Source organism: Gossypium hirsutum, chromosome D12 (assembly GCF_007990345.1).
Source record: "Gossypium hirsutum isolate 1008001.06 chromosome D12, Gossypium_hirsutum_v2.1, whole genome shotgun sequence".
Classification (NCBI taxonomy): Eukaryota; Viridiplantae; Streptophyta; class Magnoliopsida; order Malvales; family Malvaceae; genus Gossypium; species Gossypium hirsutum.
This window is the reverse complement of record NC_053448.1, coordinates 38,344,313-38,362,473: the sequence shown is the minus strand read 5'-3', so window position 1 is coordinate 38,362,473 and position 18,161 is coordinate 38,344,313. Positions and strand designations below refer to the sequence as shown.

The 18,161-nt window shown below is 36.7% G+C and overlaps 1 protein-coding gene across 1 annotated transcript; it reads right to left on the bottom strand.

Annotated features, from left to right (window-relative positions):
• Positions 1–6,422: 6,422 nt before the first annotated feature.
• Positions 6,423–16,377, bottom strand: LOC121203284 (protein MAINTENANCE OF MERISTEMS-like). The gene is made up of 3 exons (XM_041107985.1): positions 15,668–16,377; positions 15,511–15,589; positions 6,423–6,515 (listed from the first exon to the last, which is right to left on the bottom strand). The coding sequence occupies exons 1-3, from the start codon at positions 16,045–16,047 to the stop codon at positions 6,423–6,425; spliced, it is 552 nt and encodes a 183-aa protein (XP_040963919.1). The 5' UTR covers positions 16,048–16,377.
• Positions 16,378–18,161: the final 1,784 nt, after the last annotated feature.

The window sequence follows — 18,161 nt, the reverse complement described above, 5'->3', positions numbered from 1 at the left end:
TTAATACCACCTTAATGAAACTCCGTAAATATTTATAAAAATATTTACGGCTCAGTTTATAAAAATAAGGTCCTGGTACCTCATCTTTTAAAACCACTTAAACTTAACAAAACACTTATATAACATAAATTATCAATTCAAAAACTTTTTTAAAAAAATCACATTTGACTCGTAAATATTAAATAATATTTATGAACTTACTCATCGAATTTGGTGGCCCCAAAACTACTGTTTCTGACACCACTAAAAAATGAGCTGTTATAATGATGGAATCGACTGCGTTGACTCGATGGCAAATTTTGCTCTCCAAATTTGATATAATCTATGTAAACCAGAAGGTAGTTAAGGGGAGTGCAATAGTGGATTTCCTAGATAGCAAAGCTTTAGAAATTACAAGCATTTGGATTTCGATTTCTAGAATGAAGATTTGATGTATGTTGCAACCACTGAAGGTGTTCTAAAAGAATATCTCTGGAAACTAAATTTTGATAGCGCCTCAATCGCCATGGGTAACGGAATTGGGACAGTCCTGGTATCTCTAGACAGAGATCATTATCCTTTCACCAGTAAACTTGATTTTGGCAGAATACAAGGCATGCATCATAGGAATCCGTGCAGCTTTAGAACGCAGGATTAAGGTACTAGAGGTATATGGGGACTCTACACTAGTAATCTATCAACTCAAAGGTGAATGAGAGACGAGAGATCTGAAGTTGATTGATTATCAAAAGCTGGTTATCGAGTTAATTAAGGAGTTTGATGACAATATCTTCTGCTACCTCCTACAAGATGAAAATCAAATGGTCGATACCTTGGCTACCTTAGCTTCCATGATCAAAGTAAACAAACAAGAGGATGTAAAACCTATTCGGATAAGCATTCATGAGTCCCCGACCCATTATTACAACATCGAGAAAGAAGAAAATGATGATCATCCTTAGTACCATGACATATGGAAATACGTAAAGAACCGTGAATACCATGAGCAGGCAACTGAGAATGATAAAAGGACGCTAAGAAGGATATCCAACGAGTATGTCCTAGATTGAGAGACCCTGTACAAAAAAAAAGGATCAGGTGCTACTAAAAATGTGTGGACGCTGTTGAGGCCAAGAAAATTTTGGAAAAAGTCCATGAGGGTGTTTGTGGAACACATACTAATGGTTTTACAATAGCTAGACAGATCATCAGATTTAGATATTATTGGTCCACCATGGAAGGGGATTGTATCAATTATGCCAAGAGATGTCATAAATGTCAAATTTACAAAGATAAAATTCATGTGCCTCCCTCACCTCTTCATGAAATGACTTTTCCATGGTATTTCTCTATGTGGGGCATAGATGTCATTGGGCCGATCTTGCCAAAATCTTTCAATGGGCATCAATTCATCTTTGTGGTGATCCATTACTTCACCAAATGGGTAGAAGCCACTTCTTATGCTAATGTCAGAAAGTTGTCAGTTAGAAAATTCTTGAAGAAAGAGATCATATGTTGACATGGAATGCAGAAATGATCATATCTAACAATATATTGAATTTGAACAATAGCACAATATCGAAAGTCTGCAGTCAATTCAAGATCAAACATCACAAATTGTCACCATTGTAACAGCCCATTTCAATGAAATCGGAACAGTGATTTCGGGACCACAAATCTAAAGTCAAAAGAAAATTTATTTTAATATTATTTTATGGTATACAGTATGATAGAAATATTGTAAAAAAAAAATTTTAAGAAATTTTACCGTTTACATGCCTAGCTTGATAAAAAGATGCAAATTGCATAAAGTGAAAAAGTTAAATTCTAGTAGCTAAAGGTATCAAATAGCTATGAGATTTAAAATTGGAGGTCCTTATATAGAAAATAAGCCATTTAAAGGAGTTAATAGAGAAAGGTGATTATTCATCATTGGAATTTAGTAAATTATTAAGATTAATTTTGGAAAGTAAATGATAAAATGATGATAAATAAATAAAACAAAACAAATTTTCATCGTTTTCATCATCTTTCCTAAAATAAAAGATGGAAACCCCAGCCATGGAAGCTTGAAGATAGACAAGCTTATTTTGCTTAATTAGGTGAGTATTCTTGTCCCGTTTTTAATGATTTTTATGTTTTCGAGATCATAATAGCTTAATCTAGCTATCTCAGGGATTAATGAGTATTAGGGTTTTTCCATGGATGATTATAGCTAATTTTTAAGTTTTATGGTAGAAAATGAAAGGTTGTTGTTAGATAAACAACTCTTGTAGAGAGAATTTTGATGAAATTATGATTTAGGGACTAAATTGAAAAGATAAAAATTTTATGGAAAAATTCTGAATTTTGTGAAAAATATGGGTTGCTATTGACATGTATAAAAATCGATTAGGCTTGAAATAAGGATTAAATTGTATAAATTTCATTTTCCAAGCCTAAGGACTAAATCATAATTAATTAAAAGTACAGGGGTAAAATAGTATTTTTCCAAAGATGTATATTGGATTGAATTGAATATTAATTGTATTAAATTGAGTTAAATTCATTCGTATAGATATGGATAGACCTAGTACGAAATTGGATCGAGAAAAAGAAAAAGTATCAGATTAGTAGCTTACAAATCTACGTATACTTGTCGAGGTAAGTTCGTGTAACTAAATTGTATATTTGTATGTTTGAATTGAATATTGTTATGTGTGTGAAATGTGTAATTGCCATGTAAAATACTGATCACATATCCGACAAGTACAGAGTCCCGTTTGAACCTTAGAAATTCGATGGATACAAATGACATGTCATTAAGGGTTCCCAATTGGTTGTTGTCCTGCATGTGTTGCAGATACACCACAACTCTTATGAGTTTCCCATTATTTAGCTCTTATGAGCATCCCGATATTTAGCTCTCACAAGCTTCCTGATATTTGGCTCTCTTGAGCTTTCCAATAAATGGCTCGCAAGAGCTTCCCGCTATACAGCTCACATGAGTTTCCCGTTATATGGCTCGATAGAGCTTCCCATTTACATGCTTGTATAAACATTCCTGAATATGAATTGACGGATTACAATTTTGTACACTTTGTGTATATTTTCTGTGTATCCAACGATATTTTAAATGGTTCAACGGGCACAGTTCTATTTCGAGATTATATGAGAATGACATGAACTGTTACTAGAATTCATGTGAAATACATGGAAATGATCTTAGATGATATATTGAAACATGAAATGGGATGATACACGTACATGAAACTTGCTTGGTGATTATGTTCACCCATGTTTATGAAATATTACATGAGATTCACGTGGCTAACATGTTGAGGATACGTGTATAGGCTTTTGGCCAAATTGGTTTGGATATATTATGAATGCTTACCTTAAATGTGAATAAATGGTAAGTTAAATTCCATGTTATACGAACTTACTCAGCTTAAATGCTTACTCTGTTTTATTTTCCATGTTTTATAGTAATTTAGAGAATTTTTAATGTTTTCTGAAAAATTCTTTGAGTATCCGATTTAGTCTCGACTTGTTTCTAAAATGTATTTTGGGCCTTGAGGAATCACATAAAGGACATTATGCTTGATTACGATTGGTTTCTGATATGAATGCTATATGATATGAAATATCTATTTATTTGTTCTGTAAATTCTGGTAATGCTCTGTAACCCTTTTCCGATGATGGATACGGGTTAGGGGTGTTACAACCATATCGCCCAAAAATGATTGGTGTAGTAGAGGCAGCCAATAAGAACATTAAGAAGATCGTGGGGAAAATGACAAAGACTTATGAAGATTGGCATAAAAAGTTACCATTTTCCCTCTATGCTTATTGAACGTCTATCAGGATCTCCACCGGGGCTACGTCTTTCTCATTAGTTTATGGAATGGAGGCGGTTTTGCCCATTAAAGTCGAGATTCTTTCTATCAAGGTTTTATCAGAGTTAAAGTTGAACTTGATCAGTTAAACTTGATCGAAGAGAAGAGGCTGAAAGCTATCTATCATTGTCAGATGTACCAAAAACGAATGGTACGAGCTTATGACAAAAAGGTCCTCTCCAGAGAATTCCAAGAGAGGGTCCTGGTGTTGAAAATGGATACCGAATTAGGAAGAACCTTATGTGGTGAGGAAAGCCTTTTTTAGAGGACCGTTGATTTAGACCGAGATGGATGGTAGAGATTTGCCCAACCCTGTGATTTCAAATTCAATCAAGAGTTATTTCACCTAAAAAAAAGAAAAAAAATGGGAAGCCAAGGTGAAAACCCGCAAAATGTGTCTTTAGACCAAAGGAGTTTTGAGTTGAAAACCCGAAAAATGTGGCACAAATTTTGACCAAAGAATAGGCATAAAATAGTCATTTCCCCGCAGAGGCAACAATGAGGAGAAATTTTACATCTTAGAGCATCAACGAAGTACTCTAGACCTTCTAGACACATATCAGGCTCAGAATGGTCCTCAAGAAGTTTGTGCGGACAAGCTCATACTGCGATATCTAGGGCACCCAGTCTCATTTTTGCTCGCTTTGTGTTTTAGCAATGTTTCCTATTTTGATTAATCTTTTCATTTAGAGCCTTGCTCCAAATAAATTTCAGTCCTGTCCATTGTTACGACATTGTTTGAGCATCTTTGCATTTAAATAATGATTAATGGACTAACAATATTAAACTAAAAGGATTTCTACATGTTGCTCTAAAAGATCTCTAAAAAGTATAAGGACCTGAAACAAGACCACTAGTAAGAACTAACCAAATTTGAAGGTTGGAAAGATCACGGAACGAATAGTTCAAATTGTGATTACCTCTTCGGGTTTCTTGTCAAAGATACCAGATCTGAACAAGAAGGCATTATAACATATTAGTGATAGAACCTTGACGAACAACGAGCAATGTCAACCTAAGCACTAAAAAGGGGATCATTCTAAAAAATGTCATTCTAAATTCATACAAATATCATTCATATAAATCTAGTTAGGAGCATTTGATTCATTCTGATCATAACATTCTAATCGCTTGGCATAAAATATAGGCCTATAAAATGGATTCTACAAATCATGCTCCTTAGAGAACGGTGTAACAGATCAGTGAAACCATAAATCCTATACCATTGAAGTTATAGTAGGTCGGATTGAACCTACCATAGCGAATCTTATCTCCCTGAAGTTGCAGTGGAGCAAGATGAAGCTACAAATTCTATATCCTTGAAGTTGTAGAGGATTGAATTAAAGCTACAATTCCTATACCCCTAAAGTTGTAGTGGGTCAAAATAAAACTACGAGGACAAATCTTCGGATTAAAGCTACAATTCCTATACCCCTGAAGTTGCATTGGGTCAGAATAAAACTACAAGGGCGAATCTTATCTCCCTAAAGTTGCAGTGGAGCAGGTTGAAGCTACAAATCCTATACCCCTGAAGTCGCAGTGGGTCAAATTGAATCTACCATAGCGAATCTTGTCACCCTAAAGTTGCAATGGAGTAGATTGAAGCTACAAATCTTATACCCCTGAAGTTACAGTGGGTCGGATTGAATCTACCATAAGGAATCTTATCTCCCTAAAGTTACAGTGGAGTAGATTGAAGCTACAAATCCTATACCCCTGAAATTGCTGTGGGTCGGATTGAATCTACCATAGCGAATCTTATCTCCTTGAAATTGCAGTGAAACAGATTGAAGCTACAAATCTTATACCCCTGAAGTTGCAATGGGTTGGATTGATTCTACTATAACGAATATTATCTCCCTAAAGTTGCAGCAGAGCAGATTGAAGCTACAAATCCTATACCCCTGAAGTTGCAGTGGGTCGAATTAAATCTACCATGGTGAATCTTATCTCCCTAAAATTGTAGTGGAGCGGATTGAAACTACAAATCCTATACCTCTGAAGTTTCAGTGGGTCAGATTGAATCTACTATAGCGAATCTTATCTCCCTAAAGTTGCAGTGGAACAGATTGAAGCTACAAACCCTATACCCCTGAAGTTGCGGTGGGTTGGATTGAAACTACAATAACAAATCTTATCTTCTTAAAGTTGCAATGGAGCAACATGAAACTATAACACTAAATCTTGTCTTCCTAAAGTTATAGCGAAGCAGATACAATAAAGTAACCAATGGATTGAAAGAATGAACTACTTGGAAAAGAGGAGCATTAAAAAGTCAATATTCGACAGGACCAGACAAAATTGGTCCACCTTAAAGTCTTTGCTTCATTCCCGTTACATGACAATGAGCAAAGAGGGGAAGTTGTAGAGACCCAATTTCGTCCGACCCAACAAAAAATAAACAAATAAAAATAAATAAAAATTCCATTAATATCAACGTCCATTTTAAAATATAATATCCCAAATACAAAAAAAACCCTAAAAGCCCAATAACCCAAAACTTAAACAAAAATAAAACCTTAATCCCCCTAAGACTTCATCAGCTGTTGTCGCTCCTCTCCACGTCAGCAAGCACGTCGCCTAAGGTCTGCCCCTGCCATCGTTTCACCGAAATGGCAAAGGCGCGGCTCCTCCTCATCGTTGACCACCACCACCACCTGCAAGAGGAAAAAAACACAGAAGCAGAAATATAAAATAAAAAAAGATAAAATACTATAATCAATTCGGCTATAAAAGCCATAACAAACACATGTAATTTTTTCAACAAGCAATCGAATAGGAAAAAAAAAGAAGAAATCGAGAATACAAAAAAAAAAAGGAACAAAGTTTAAAAGAAAAAGGTAGCCTTTTTATTTGTCTTTATTTTGAAGTAAAAAATAAAAAAGAAATAAGCAAAGATTTTTTTTACCTATTAAATGTCATTGCAAGTCCCTTTCCCCCAACTCGAGAAGCCTCAAAAACCCTAGGGTTCCGTTGAGTGCCTCGTCGGAAAAAGGAGAAACCGAAAAGTTTCTTTTCCTTCGGCCGAACATCAGTTACTTTTCTGAGAATTTAAACCCCAAATCTACATTCCACTTGAAAAGGGATCAAAATAGGCTATTTTGGGGAACTCCGGCCACCGGAGGCGGCAGTCTCCTTCGCCAATGACCGATGGCCATGGCGGAGACCCACCATCCCATGGCCGGACATAGGGTGACTTGAGAGAAAAAATAGAATGAAAGAAAAAAAATTTAAATAGGTTTGAAATGAATTTTTTTAATAAATTTTACTTTATATAGGCTACCAAAACGACGCTGTTTTGGACTTGGCTTCAGAAGTTCCAAAACGACGTTGTTTTGATCTTGACCCGACGACCCAATCCGGATCCTCTAGGATCCGCGTATTTTCATGGGAGAGGTCTAATTGTCACCCTAGTCCTTTCGCCTTTGAGCCTTTTGCAATGTGGTACCAATTTTGATTTTTTTCTTTTTAGAAATTATACCATTTAATTTAGATTCGTTTTCAATTTGGTCCTCAGACTGCTGACCTTCTGGGGAGTGACGCATGTATTGGGTTATATTAATTGCCTTCTGAGTCCCTAAACTTTTATATTCCATTTTAATTCAATCCTTTATATTATATTTCCTTATAATTTAGGCGCTAAATTTTGTTATATTTTTAATTTAGTCCTTTATTTTCCTTTTTTCTTATTTATTTCGCAATTCATACTTTAAGTTCTGTTTAAATTTCAATTTAATCCCTCATTTATTTAATTTTGCGTCTTTATTTACTATTTCTTTTATTTTCACACTGAAAATTTATGTTATTTATATTTCCTTCTGTTATGATGCATTTTTGTTTGTTATTATTATTATTTATTATTTATATTAGTATTATAGAAATAGTCATGATATGATTATTGCTATTAGCACTATGAATTGATGTCTTATTACTATTATAATTGTATTAATATTATTTACTAGCATAGCATTTTTATTTTATCTTTTTATTTTATTTATTTATTTATTTATCATTCTAATATCATCATTTCATTTTTTTATCCACTATTATTTTACTTTATTTTGCTAGTCTCCATGCCATGTATCATGTTAAAATATATTTATCCATTTTTAAATTATGCCCAAATGAATTAATTGTATATCACTTTAAATGTTACATTCGTTTTACCTAACGCATAGGAAGTATTTAAAACCGAGGCAATGTTCATTATTTATGGGATTCGAGGAGTCGTGCTCCTAATTTACGGAGTATGGCTTCTTCCTAGAATCGAAGTAATCGAATATCCTATTTAAAAAAAAGATTTAGGTAATGATCGAATGGCGATTATTCTGGTTTTTGAGGGTTCGACGCATCGTATCCTAATTTACAGTGCATGATCTTTTCTTCTCGATTAACTCAAAAAAAGCCTTTTCCATAAAATTTAATTTAGTTACGCGATGTTTTAATCAAATAACATGCAAAGAGGGATCGTACCAAATAAAAAGGATCGGTGGCGACTCCATTCTCGATTTAAAATAAAAATCAATTTCCAAAAAGGTTTCGACATTGAATGTATTGTGCAAATGCTTGCAAGCTACGAATTTCAGTCATCATAAGATCCTGGATTCCCGAATGTTGCACCTGCCATAAACTTGAATGGTCAAAATCACATAGATATATAAGGCTTTAAAATAATTTTCAAGGGGACTTACCTTAACAACAACATCGATCTTATCACCTCTCAATCTTGCTTGATGAACCTAATTTAGATATGAACATATGTTAAGGTATATCCATTCGGTTCTTGTAAGCATTATCCTATTTTCGGAACCCAAGTACCTCACAAAATTGTTAAACTTTATGATAACATTAAAACAACAATGTGCCATATCCTATTGTATGTTGGCAAGCACGAAGCTTATTTAATGAAAATGTTCAGCCTTCAAAGATTTTATATGTTTAAATACATAAACCTATACCCTTCCCAGCATGCTCATATAAAACTTTAAGCCGGGTAAAGAACTGAAAAAGTAATACCCGTGCGATTGATGCAAAACCGAGAGGATTTACATGAAAATTCTAAAAAAATTCACCGATGCTTCGACCAAACTCCTCTAAAACAAGTTGAACAGCATCAAATGTCTTAACATATATAGAAAAGAACATGAAACAAAGAAGCACATTTCTATTAAATTATGACACCCTCCCCTTATAGAATTCTTTAATGAAGTAATTCAATAACTCATACTATACAAAAGATCCTATCCAAAGCCAATTTAATGCGTTCGGGTCATGACCAATGTCAAATTATAAAACAGAGAGAAATATAATCTGCAAACCTTAAAAATTGAAATCATCAACGAGCTCAAAGCATTCCGGCAAAGGATCCTCAGGAAGAAACCTGCAATACAGTTGGTAGGTTACCCTACGCACACAAGTTGCAAAATCAATACAAATATCCATTGAACACAAAAAAAAAAAATCAAGCACACAAATAAACAATCAAAAAACAATAGAATTCACCTCCAATACAAAAAATAACCTTATATCTAGCCTTGATAAATTACCTGCAAATAATCATTTTTTACGTCTGCAATATGGGCCAATTTACCAAAAAAAGCCAATTTTTTTATAAAATTACCGAAATAGGCCGGTTTTTTAATTATTTACCGGAATGGGCCATTTCCCCCGAAATCGTGCCACGTCGGAGCGATGTCAGGGGACGGGGCAGAAGGTCGCGTCCACGTCAGCAAGTCGCGCTGACGTGGACGTTACCTTCTGCCCTGTAGCACGGTACCGGGAACGCGATTTTTGACACTGATTTTGACGACTGGGTTTTATGGCTTTTAGGGTTTAGGGTGTAGGCTTTTTATGAGTTAGGGGTCCGGGAAAATTTTTTTTTGAGTTGACGTTTCTGGTTAAATAGTGGGAAATCGCATCTACTAGGATGCTATTTAAGAAGAAATTGTGAAATAATGGCCTCGTGGACGCGATTTCGCTACAGTGGTCATGTGAGAAATAATTTTTTTTGACGTTTTCTGAGGAAATAGTATAAAATCGCTGATACCAGGATGCTATATGAGAAGAAATTGTGAAATCGCGCCCTCGTGGATGCGATTTCGCTACAGTTGGTCATGTAGGAAATAATTTTTTTTTGACGTTTCTGAGCAAACAGTGTCAAATCGCGCCCTCGTGGACGCGATTTCGCTACAGTAGCAAGTTTGGGCTGAGGCTATAAATTAGGCAGAAATTTTTCTTAGAATGCATAACTCACAGCAGAAACATTTTAGAGAGGCTAAGAAAGTTAGAGTTTCAAAATGAGTGAACATATTAGTGCTGTTATTTACTACGATGGTGAGGTTTGCCACACCGAGAATGGTGTTGTTTTTTTGTCGAAGAATACGGTGCGACTGTCATTTAGCCAAAACATAGATTTGACAGAACTCCGTAAAAGAATTAGGCGTAAAATCTTCGGAACCACACCAATGAAAGTTCAGTCAATGACGTATCGATTTTGTTCTTCTGTTGAGCCGGTGACATATGACTCGTTCGACATAAAAGGTGCTCGTAGATTGGAGGCAATGGTGCAGACTCATCTTGCTAGCGGAGCAACTTATATTGAGTTATATGTACAATTTACGTCACCAAATGATGTATTTCCGTCCAATGTTCGAGATGTACACACGACCCCTGGCCGACACTCGGTTAGCGTGTTACAAAATATGGAACAGCCCATGTTCGGTAGCGGTGTCGAATGCACATCCCCCCAAGACACTCTGTCGGTGGATGGGACATGTACGTCGGTGGCTCGACGATTGACGCTGGAAATACGAGCTGGAGAACCGTATCAAGTTCTACTAGATGGCAATCTACATCCAATTGGGGGCGTTATCAAATGCCCAGAAGAAGGGATGACGTACTACCTACGACAATAACCGGTGAGGGGACGTCGTACGTTGCAGATGATTGTGGGTTAGAAGGTGAGTCCGATGTGGATCCACCTCGAGAGCCCGGGCTGGATGGTGCAGAGGTGGGATTATTTTCTGAACCGGAGCCTATTCCAATAGAAGGTGAAGATGGTGATATGAGTGCAGATGATGATGAAAATCCACGATTCAGAGCATATTCACCTCCAGCCCACATGCATAATGTCGATCTATCAGTAGATGATGTGTTAGAGTTTCCAGATCTACCACACCGGGTGCGCGATCGTACAAGTTCGGGAGTAGATCTTGGTGAACTTGAAGTTGGTAATCAGTTTACCAATAAGGATAGTTTTATTGGTGCTTTGAAACAGCATAGCATAAAAAACGGCGTTAATTACCACATCGTTAAATCAAAATCTGAAAAGTTTGAGGCGAAGTGTGCGGTGCAAGACGGCACATGTTCATGGAAAATCGTCGCCTCGTTAAGGAAGAGGACAGGGTTGTGGGAGATCAAAAAGTATAAAGGTCCACATACATGTGCTGCAGGTACAGTATTGAATGTGTATGAATAATTTTTTGATTTTCCAATGTTGCATTACTTAATGTACTCCCTCCCTATGCAGGTGTTTCAGAAGATCATCCGAAAATGGATTCAGCTATGTTGGCTAGCTTGATACTGCCCACGATAAAAGCAGATCCTCGGATTTCAGTGCCGGTGATAATTGCCAATATCCGTAGCCAAATGGGGTACACGCCCTCTTACCGCAAGGCTTAGATAGCTAAGCAAAAGGCATTGGAGAAGATGCATAGTGGGTGGGACGCCTCTTATAATGAAATATGGCAATGGTGTCAGGTGCTAGAGAGATACGTCCCAGGTGCCATCACAGACCTTCAAACGGATCATGCGTACTACAACGGCCGATTGCTACGTGGGTGCCAAGTGTTCAAACGCCTATTTTGGACCTTTAAGCAATGTCGAGACGCATTTTCGTACTGCAAGCCGTTGGTACAAATTGACGGTACCTTCATGTTCGGTAGGTACACTCATCGGTTACTGGTTGCAATGGCACAGGACGGCGGTGGGAGAACTCTTCCAATTGCATATGCAATAACACCGGGGGAGTCGTCTGATAACTGGGATTTCTTTCTCTCTAGGTTAAGGAGGCATGTGTGCCCCCAACCTGATATCTGTGTTATTTCAGATCGGGGCGCCGGTATACTAGCTGCATTTGATCGAGAGGGAAGCTTGTGGCAGCGTACACACCATAGATATTGCCTGAGACACGTTGCTTCGAACTACTACAGCCAATATCCATCTAAGACGGAACGACGACAAGTGACCAACATGGGTATTTACTATATAACTGTATTATTTCGTTTGTCAAATTGAATTAGTTTTATTCGTAAAAGGGGTATAAAATATTCGCTATGTTTTTATATTGGTAGGGTATGAAATGAATAAAGATTGTTTCCACGAGATGTTGGTAATCTTGCAATCCCAAAACAGAGAAGGGGCGGACTACCTTTGCAACATACGTTTTGAACAGTGGGCACAAGCATACGATAGAGGCCTACGATATGGCCATATGACGTCGAACCTGGCAGAATGCATAAATTCTGTTCTTAAAGGAACGCGCTATCTACCGATAATAGCGGTTGTGCGAGAGACATATTTCCGTTTGGCGGCGCTATTTCCAAAGCGAGCAGCAACTTATGCAGGCCAGATGCAGGGTGGGCATGTATGGTGCAGTAAGGTAGTTCAAGAAATTAATAAGGCGAAGGCGAGGGCAAATATCATGCACGCTGTGTGTCACGATCGAGACAATTTATGGTTTCGCGTGACAGAGTTCGACATACTGCACCAAGGCGTTGTTGGCGGCCAATATCGTGTACACTTGCGAAACAGGACCTGTGACTGTGGGAAGTTCGATGCACTTTGTTATCCATGCGCTCATGTTATTGCAGCCTGTCAGAATCTCCGTCTGGATCCGCTGAGTTATGTGGACGAAGTGTACAAATTAGAAAACATGTACAACGTATGGAGACACATTTTCCCACCGGTCCCAGATGAACGAAAGTGGCCACCCGTATCTGTTGCTCCTTTTAAGCTGTTACCGGATAGAGAATTGCGTCGCAAGCCGAAGGGTCGACCTTTCTCCACTAGAATACAGAACAATATGGATATCCGAGAAACAGCCAGTCAACGGAAGTTGTGCGGATGGTGTAGGAACCCGGGTCATACAAGTTGATCATGCCCTAATCGCAATAGTTGAATGTAATTATAGAAGAAATTGCTTTTTATTCAATTATGTATTGATAATTGTATTAAATTTTGGTAAAATTATCAAATTACTACAATTTCTTAAATGTTAGTACCAGTCAAAACATTTTACGAAATCCAACATTATGTAAAACTACAATTTAATTAGGGTTTTTAATTAAATAGGGTTAGGGTTTTTAATTTAGTTAAATTAGGTTAGGTTAGGGTTTTTAATTTAATTAAATAGGTTAGGGTTTGAGTTTTTAATTAAATTAGGTTAGGTTAGGGTTTTTAATTAAATTAGGTTAGGTTAGGGTTTTTAATTAAATTAGGTTAGGGTTAGGGTTTTTAATTTAGTTAAATTAGGTTAGGTTAGGGTTTTTAATTTAATTAAATAGGTTAGGGTTTGGGTTTTTAATTAAATTAGGTTAGGTTAGGGTTTTTAATTTAATTAAATAGGTTAGGGTTTGGGTTTTTAATTAAATTAGGTTAGGTTAGGGTTTTTAATTAAATTAGGTTAGGTTAGGGTTTTTAATTTAGTTAATTTAGGTTAGGTTAGGGTTTTTAATTTAATTAAATAGGTTAGGATTTGGGTTTTTAATTAAATTAGGTTAGGTTAGGGTTTTTAATTAAATTAGGTTAGGGTTAGGGTTTTTAATTATTTAAATTAAGTTAGATTAGGGTTTTTAATTTAATTAATTAGGTTAGGGTTTGGGTTTTTAATTAAATTAGGTTAGGTTAGTGTTTTTAATTAAATTAGGTTAGGTTAGGGTTTTTAATTAAATTAGGTTAGGGTTAGGGTTTTTAATTTAGTTAAATTAGGTTAGGTTAGGGTTTTTAATTTATTTAAATAGGTTTGGGTTTGGGTTTTTAATTAAATTAGGTTAGGTTAGGGTTTTTAATTTAATTAAATTAAGTTAGGTTAGGGTTTTTAATTTAATTAATTAGGTTAGGGTTTGGGTTTTTAATTAAATTAGGTTAGGGTTTTAATTAAATTAGGTTAGGGTTAGGGTTTTTAATTATTTAAATTAAGTTAGGTTAGGGTTTTTAATTTAATTAATTAGGTTAGGGTTTGGGTTTTTAATTAAATTAGGTTAGGGTTTTTAATTAAATTAGGTTAGTGTTAGGGTTTTTAATTATTTAAATTAAGTTAGGTTAGGGTTTTTAATTTAATTAATTAGGTTTGGGTTTGGGTTTTTAATTAAATTAGGTAAGGGTTTTTAATTAAGTAGGGTTAGGGATTTTAATCAAATAATGTCAAAATAACTCGGAAAAAATTCTATGTGTATTACATCGTCATAAACTTCTAATTCATTACATCAAATGATTAATTTTAATACGGTAATCAATGTCTATGACCGGGGATTCAGTTCCACATGGCGGCCGTCGACGGTTACGCGCTGGATTCCTCCTTTCTCTAGCTTCTAGCGGCGATTGTTGTTCCTCCGGTGGGGATTCTGGTTCTTCCGGTTCGGCATCTGGTTGTCGGACTTGGGACGATGATCCACCTTCAAAGAATAGTGTATGTGGTGGTGTTTGCATCATGAACGACGACGGAGTTTGAAAGCCATGCGTTGCTGGCGATTGGTAAAAAGGAGAGCTCCCCGATGGCCCCCTTGCGACCCCTCCTGCGCCGATGGCCTAGTTATCGGTGGTCCGCTCGGCATTACAGGAAATGGAGCTGATTCGGGCATTTGGCTCCAACCTGCCATAGGATTCGGAAAAGGATACATGTACGGGTTAGGGTACATATAAGGGCTAGGAAACATACCTGGCATCATAGGGAAAGGTTGGGGCATGGGTATCATCTGTTGAATTGCTGCGCCGGGTGACTGCGTTGGTGCTCTCGTTGGGGATGGTGATTGCATGGTCGCTGATGATGAACCGGGTGAATGTCTGGGCCTCGTTGAGGGGCTGCCCTCGTAGTTTTGTCCCCTTGGATTTTGAGGCCCGCGCCTTTCCCTTCCGACACGTATTGGCCGCCGCCTCTCCTCCGGCGTAAGTAAATACGGCTTCCCATGGGCCCTAAACCATGGCATGTATTCTGGAACGTACGCTAACTCGGGAACGATGATTGGTTCCCGAGTAGGTAGATATTCATTCCGATTTTCCCACATTTCTGTGTACACTGACCAGTACAACGGCCAATCCGTACATAATAGCCGAAGGTCGATTTTGTGGTGCTCGTCAAACTCCTCAGGGTCCGCAGGGATCGGTTGTCTACATCCAAACTGTCGTAGGACTCTGTCTGTCTGGCGGGGCTCCACGGTTGCATAGTTGATCAACATCACTTTCACGTGCCAAACATTCGGATTTTGTAAAAACTCTTCCGGGATTACTGCCCGGACTGCCGTATCCTCGTATGGTGTCCATTGAAACTACATGAACATGATAGAAATATTACATATATACATAATACTAAATACTAAATATCAATCCACTAGCGAATGTATGGAAATTTCTATTTGCAATAATACTTACTTCTGCTTCCGAGCGTTGCTCCAATAGAAGCCGTATATCTTCAAGTTCAGTCGGTATTCCACGATAACTTGCCAGATGGTTCCACCTAATTAAATAAATTTTTAGCATTCTTTTATTCTTACAAAATCTACATATCAATTTCAAAATGTAATATAAAATTTACCTCGTTACGAGTGGGAATGTATATGGGTGGTTCACTCGATGACGTAGAAATGGAAAGCGAAACCGTGCCCATGATTGCAGTAGTGACAGGCAACCTCCGATTTTTGCTCTCCTCGGTTTGGTCGCCCCGCACATCTCCCGATATAATGTTGCCAAGACGGTAGACCCCCAACTAAATTCACCGGCTGCTCTAAAATCAACGAGTTTTAGCAGCCACCTTAGATGTACACGGCTCCGTGATGTGTCGGCCATGAGATAGCCTCCAATTATTTGAAGAATGTATGATCGAGCATATCGGATTCTTTCAATCTTGGTTGAATTTTCATTTAGACCGGGGAAGGTGGCACGTAACCAGCCCATCTCCACCTTACCTCCATCCATTTTATCTGGAACGGCGCCCAAAAGCTCGTAGCACACCACCTCCCAATTGCTAGATTGGACAGACCCGGTCACTGGGTGCCCATCCACCGGCAATCCCAAATGCAGATGGACATCTTCTAGAGTGATAGTGCACTCTCAACATGGAAGATGAAATATGTGCGTCTCAGGTCTCCACCTTTCGATCAACGCACTGATCAGTTTCGACTCCAACTTGCATCCCCGGCCTACCGTCGCCACGTGCCAAAATCCCGCTTCCCGCAGGTAGTTCTCTACTAACGGTGATGGAGCATGCATATTCCGAATATTGCATTCCCATACCCGATCTTCAGCCTTTTATAACAAAAAATATATTAATAAATATCTAAAAATACATAAATAAAAATATCTTAAAAAAATTTAAAATATAAATTTAATACTGACCATGTTCATTTGCTCCACCGATATGTGATTCCTATCAAGACGAATCAATGATCCGGGCATTGTTGAAAATATTAAAAATTTTAAAATTATTTTAAAAAAAATAAAAAATTTTAAAATTTTCTTTAAAAAATGAAATTTAATGGAAAAAGAAATTTAATATGGATTTGGAGATTTTTTGAAGGAAATTGAGAGGATTTTGGAAGGAATTTGAGAATTTGAGAGTTTGAGAGAATTCTGGAAGGAAATTGAGAGAAATTTTGAAGGGAATTGAGAGAATTTTTGAAAGGAATTTGTTTGTGAAAATAAAAGGGGTGGGGGGTTTATATAGTAAAAAAAACAATTTTACCGTTGGGGGGGCAACGGTCAATTTTTTGACCGTTGGGCACTATTCACGCTTGCGTCCACATCGCCCCGACGTGGCGCGATTTCGGGGGAAATGGCCCATTCCTGTAAAATAATTAAAAAACTGGCCTATTTCGGTAATTTTATAAAAAATTTGGCTTTTTTTGGTAAATTAGCCTACAATATGCATGTTTAAATGTTTAAATGTTTAAATGTTTGGAAATCAACTAGTAGAAATCGTAAAATTCCAGGTTGCTTACCTGCAAAATAAAAGCAAAATGACAAATTAATATAATTCCAAAATAAGCAACAAGCCAGTTGCGAAATTTTTATAGATTAAGAAACATATAAGGAAAATTCAATGGGAAACAAGAAATAAATCTTGAAATAAATCAAAATTTTTCTAAATCTTGATTTTTTTTAATCTAGAAAAAATAACATTATCGGATTAATGAAAACTCGAGGGAAACAAAAAGAAAAAACCCTGATAAAATCAAAAAAAAATTATTTCTACAAATTCTTTAGTTCATCTAAAAAAAAGTTGGCAGAGTAATAGTTAGGGGAAAACAAGGTCCAGAAAAAAAAACAAATTTATTTTTTAAATCTTCACATTTCTTTGTTAATCTGAGAAAAAGTCATACCCAAATTACCCAAATTAAGCCAAATTCGAGGAAACAAAAAATCCTCCAAAAAAAAGCAAATATTTTGAAGAGGGATGAAGATGAAGAACGAATAATATGAAAATTTTAACATACCTTTAATCACTATGAACAATCTGAAGCGAGTGAGCTTATGCAAATCGTTGATTTCAACCCAGGTTTCAATTTGGGGAAATAATTGGGGAAAGTAAGGGGACATTTTGGACTAGCCATGGTTTCATTTTCATTCCATCTTGAATGGAATCGAATGGAATCGCAATTCTTAACCCACGTGACAGAATGGCTATTACGAGCCTTTCAGTAATACAATCGGTTTCCATTACGAGCCGATTCGCCAACACCCCAACCAAACAAAGTAATAAGTTGGGCCTGCCAAATAGACAAATAAAAGTTATGGGATTACACCCAACCAAACATGATGTGAGGTGTTAGGGTTGTAAGAATAAAAAATTTACGACCTTTTCGTTGAACCAACAAGGACCCTAACTAATTTTGTAGTTAATTTTCAGATGCATGCGGAAAAATAAGCAAAAATAAACTTCAATCTTGCTTTAATGCTTTCAGTATTGCAATTTAAAAGTAAACACGAGATCAATGTAACACACCTAACCCTTATCCATCGCCAGAACAGGGTTATAGAGTATTTCTAAAATAAACAGATTAAATATAAACATTTCATATTATTATTTAACA

Coding starts and splice junctions, on each gene's coding strand:
- LOC121203284 (XM_041107985.1), bottom strand. CDS start 16,047: ATGGATGGAGGTAAGGTGGAGATGGGCTGGTTACGTGCCACCTTCCCC. Junction 15,590..15,667: donor ACATTCCCACTCGTAACGAG/GTAAATTTTATA, acceptor TTATTTAATTAG/GTGGAACCATCTGGCAAGTT. Junction 6,516..15,510: donor TATTGGAGCAACGCTCGGAA/GCAGAAGTAAGT, acceptor TTCCTCTTGCAG/GTGGTGGTGGTGGTCAACGA.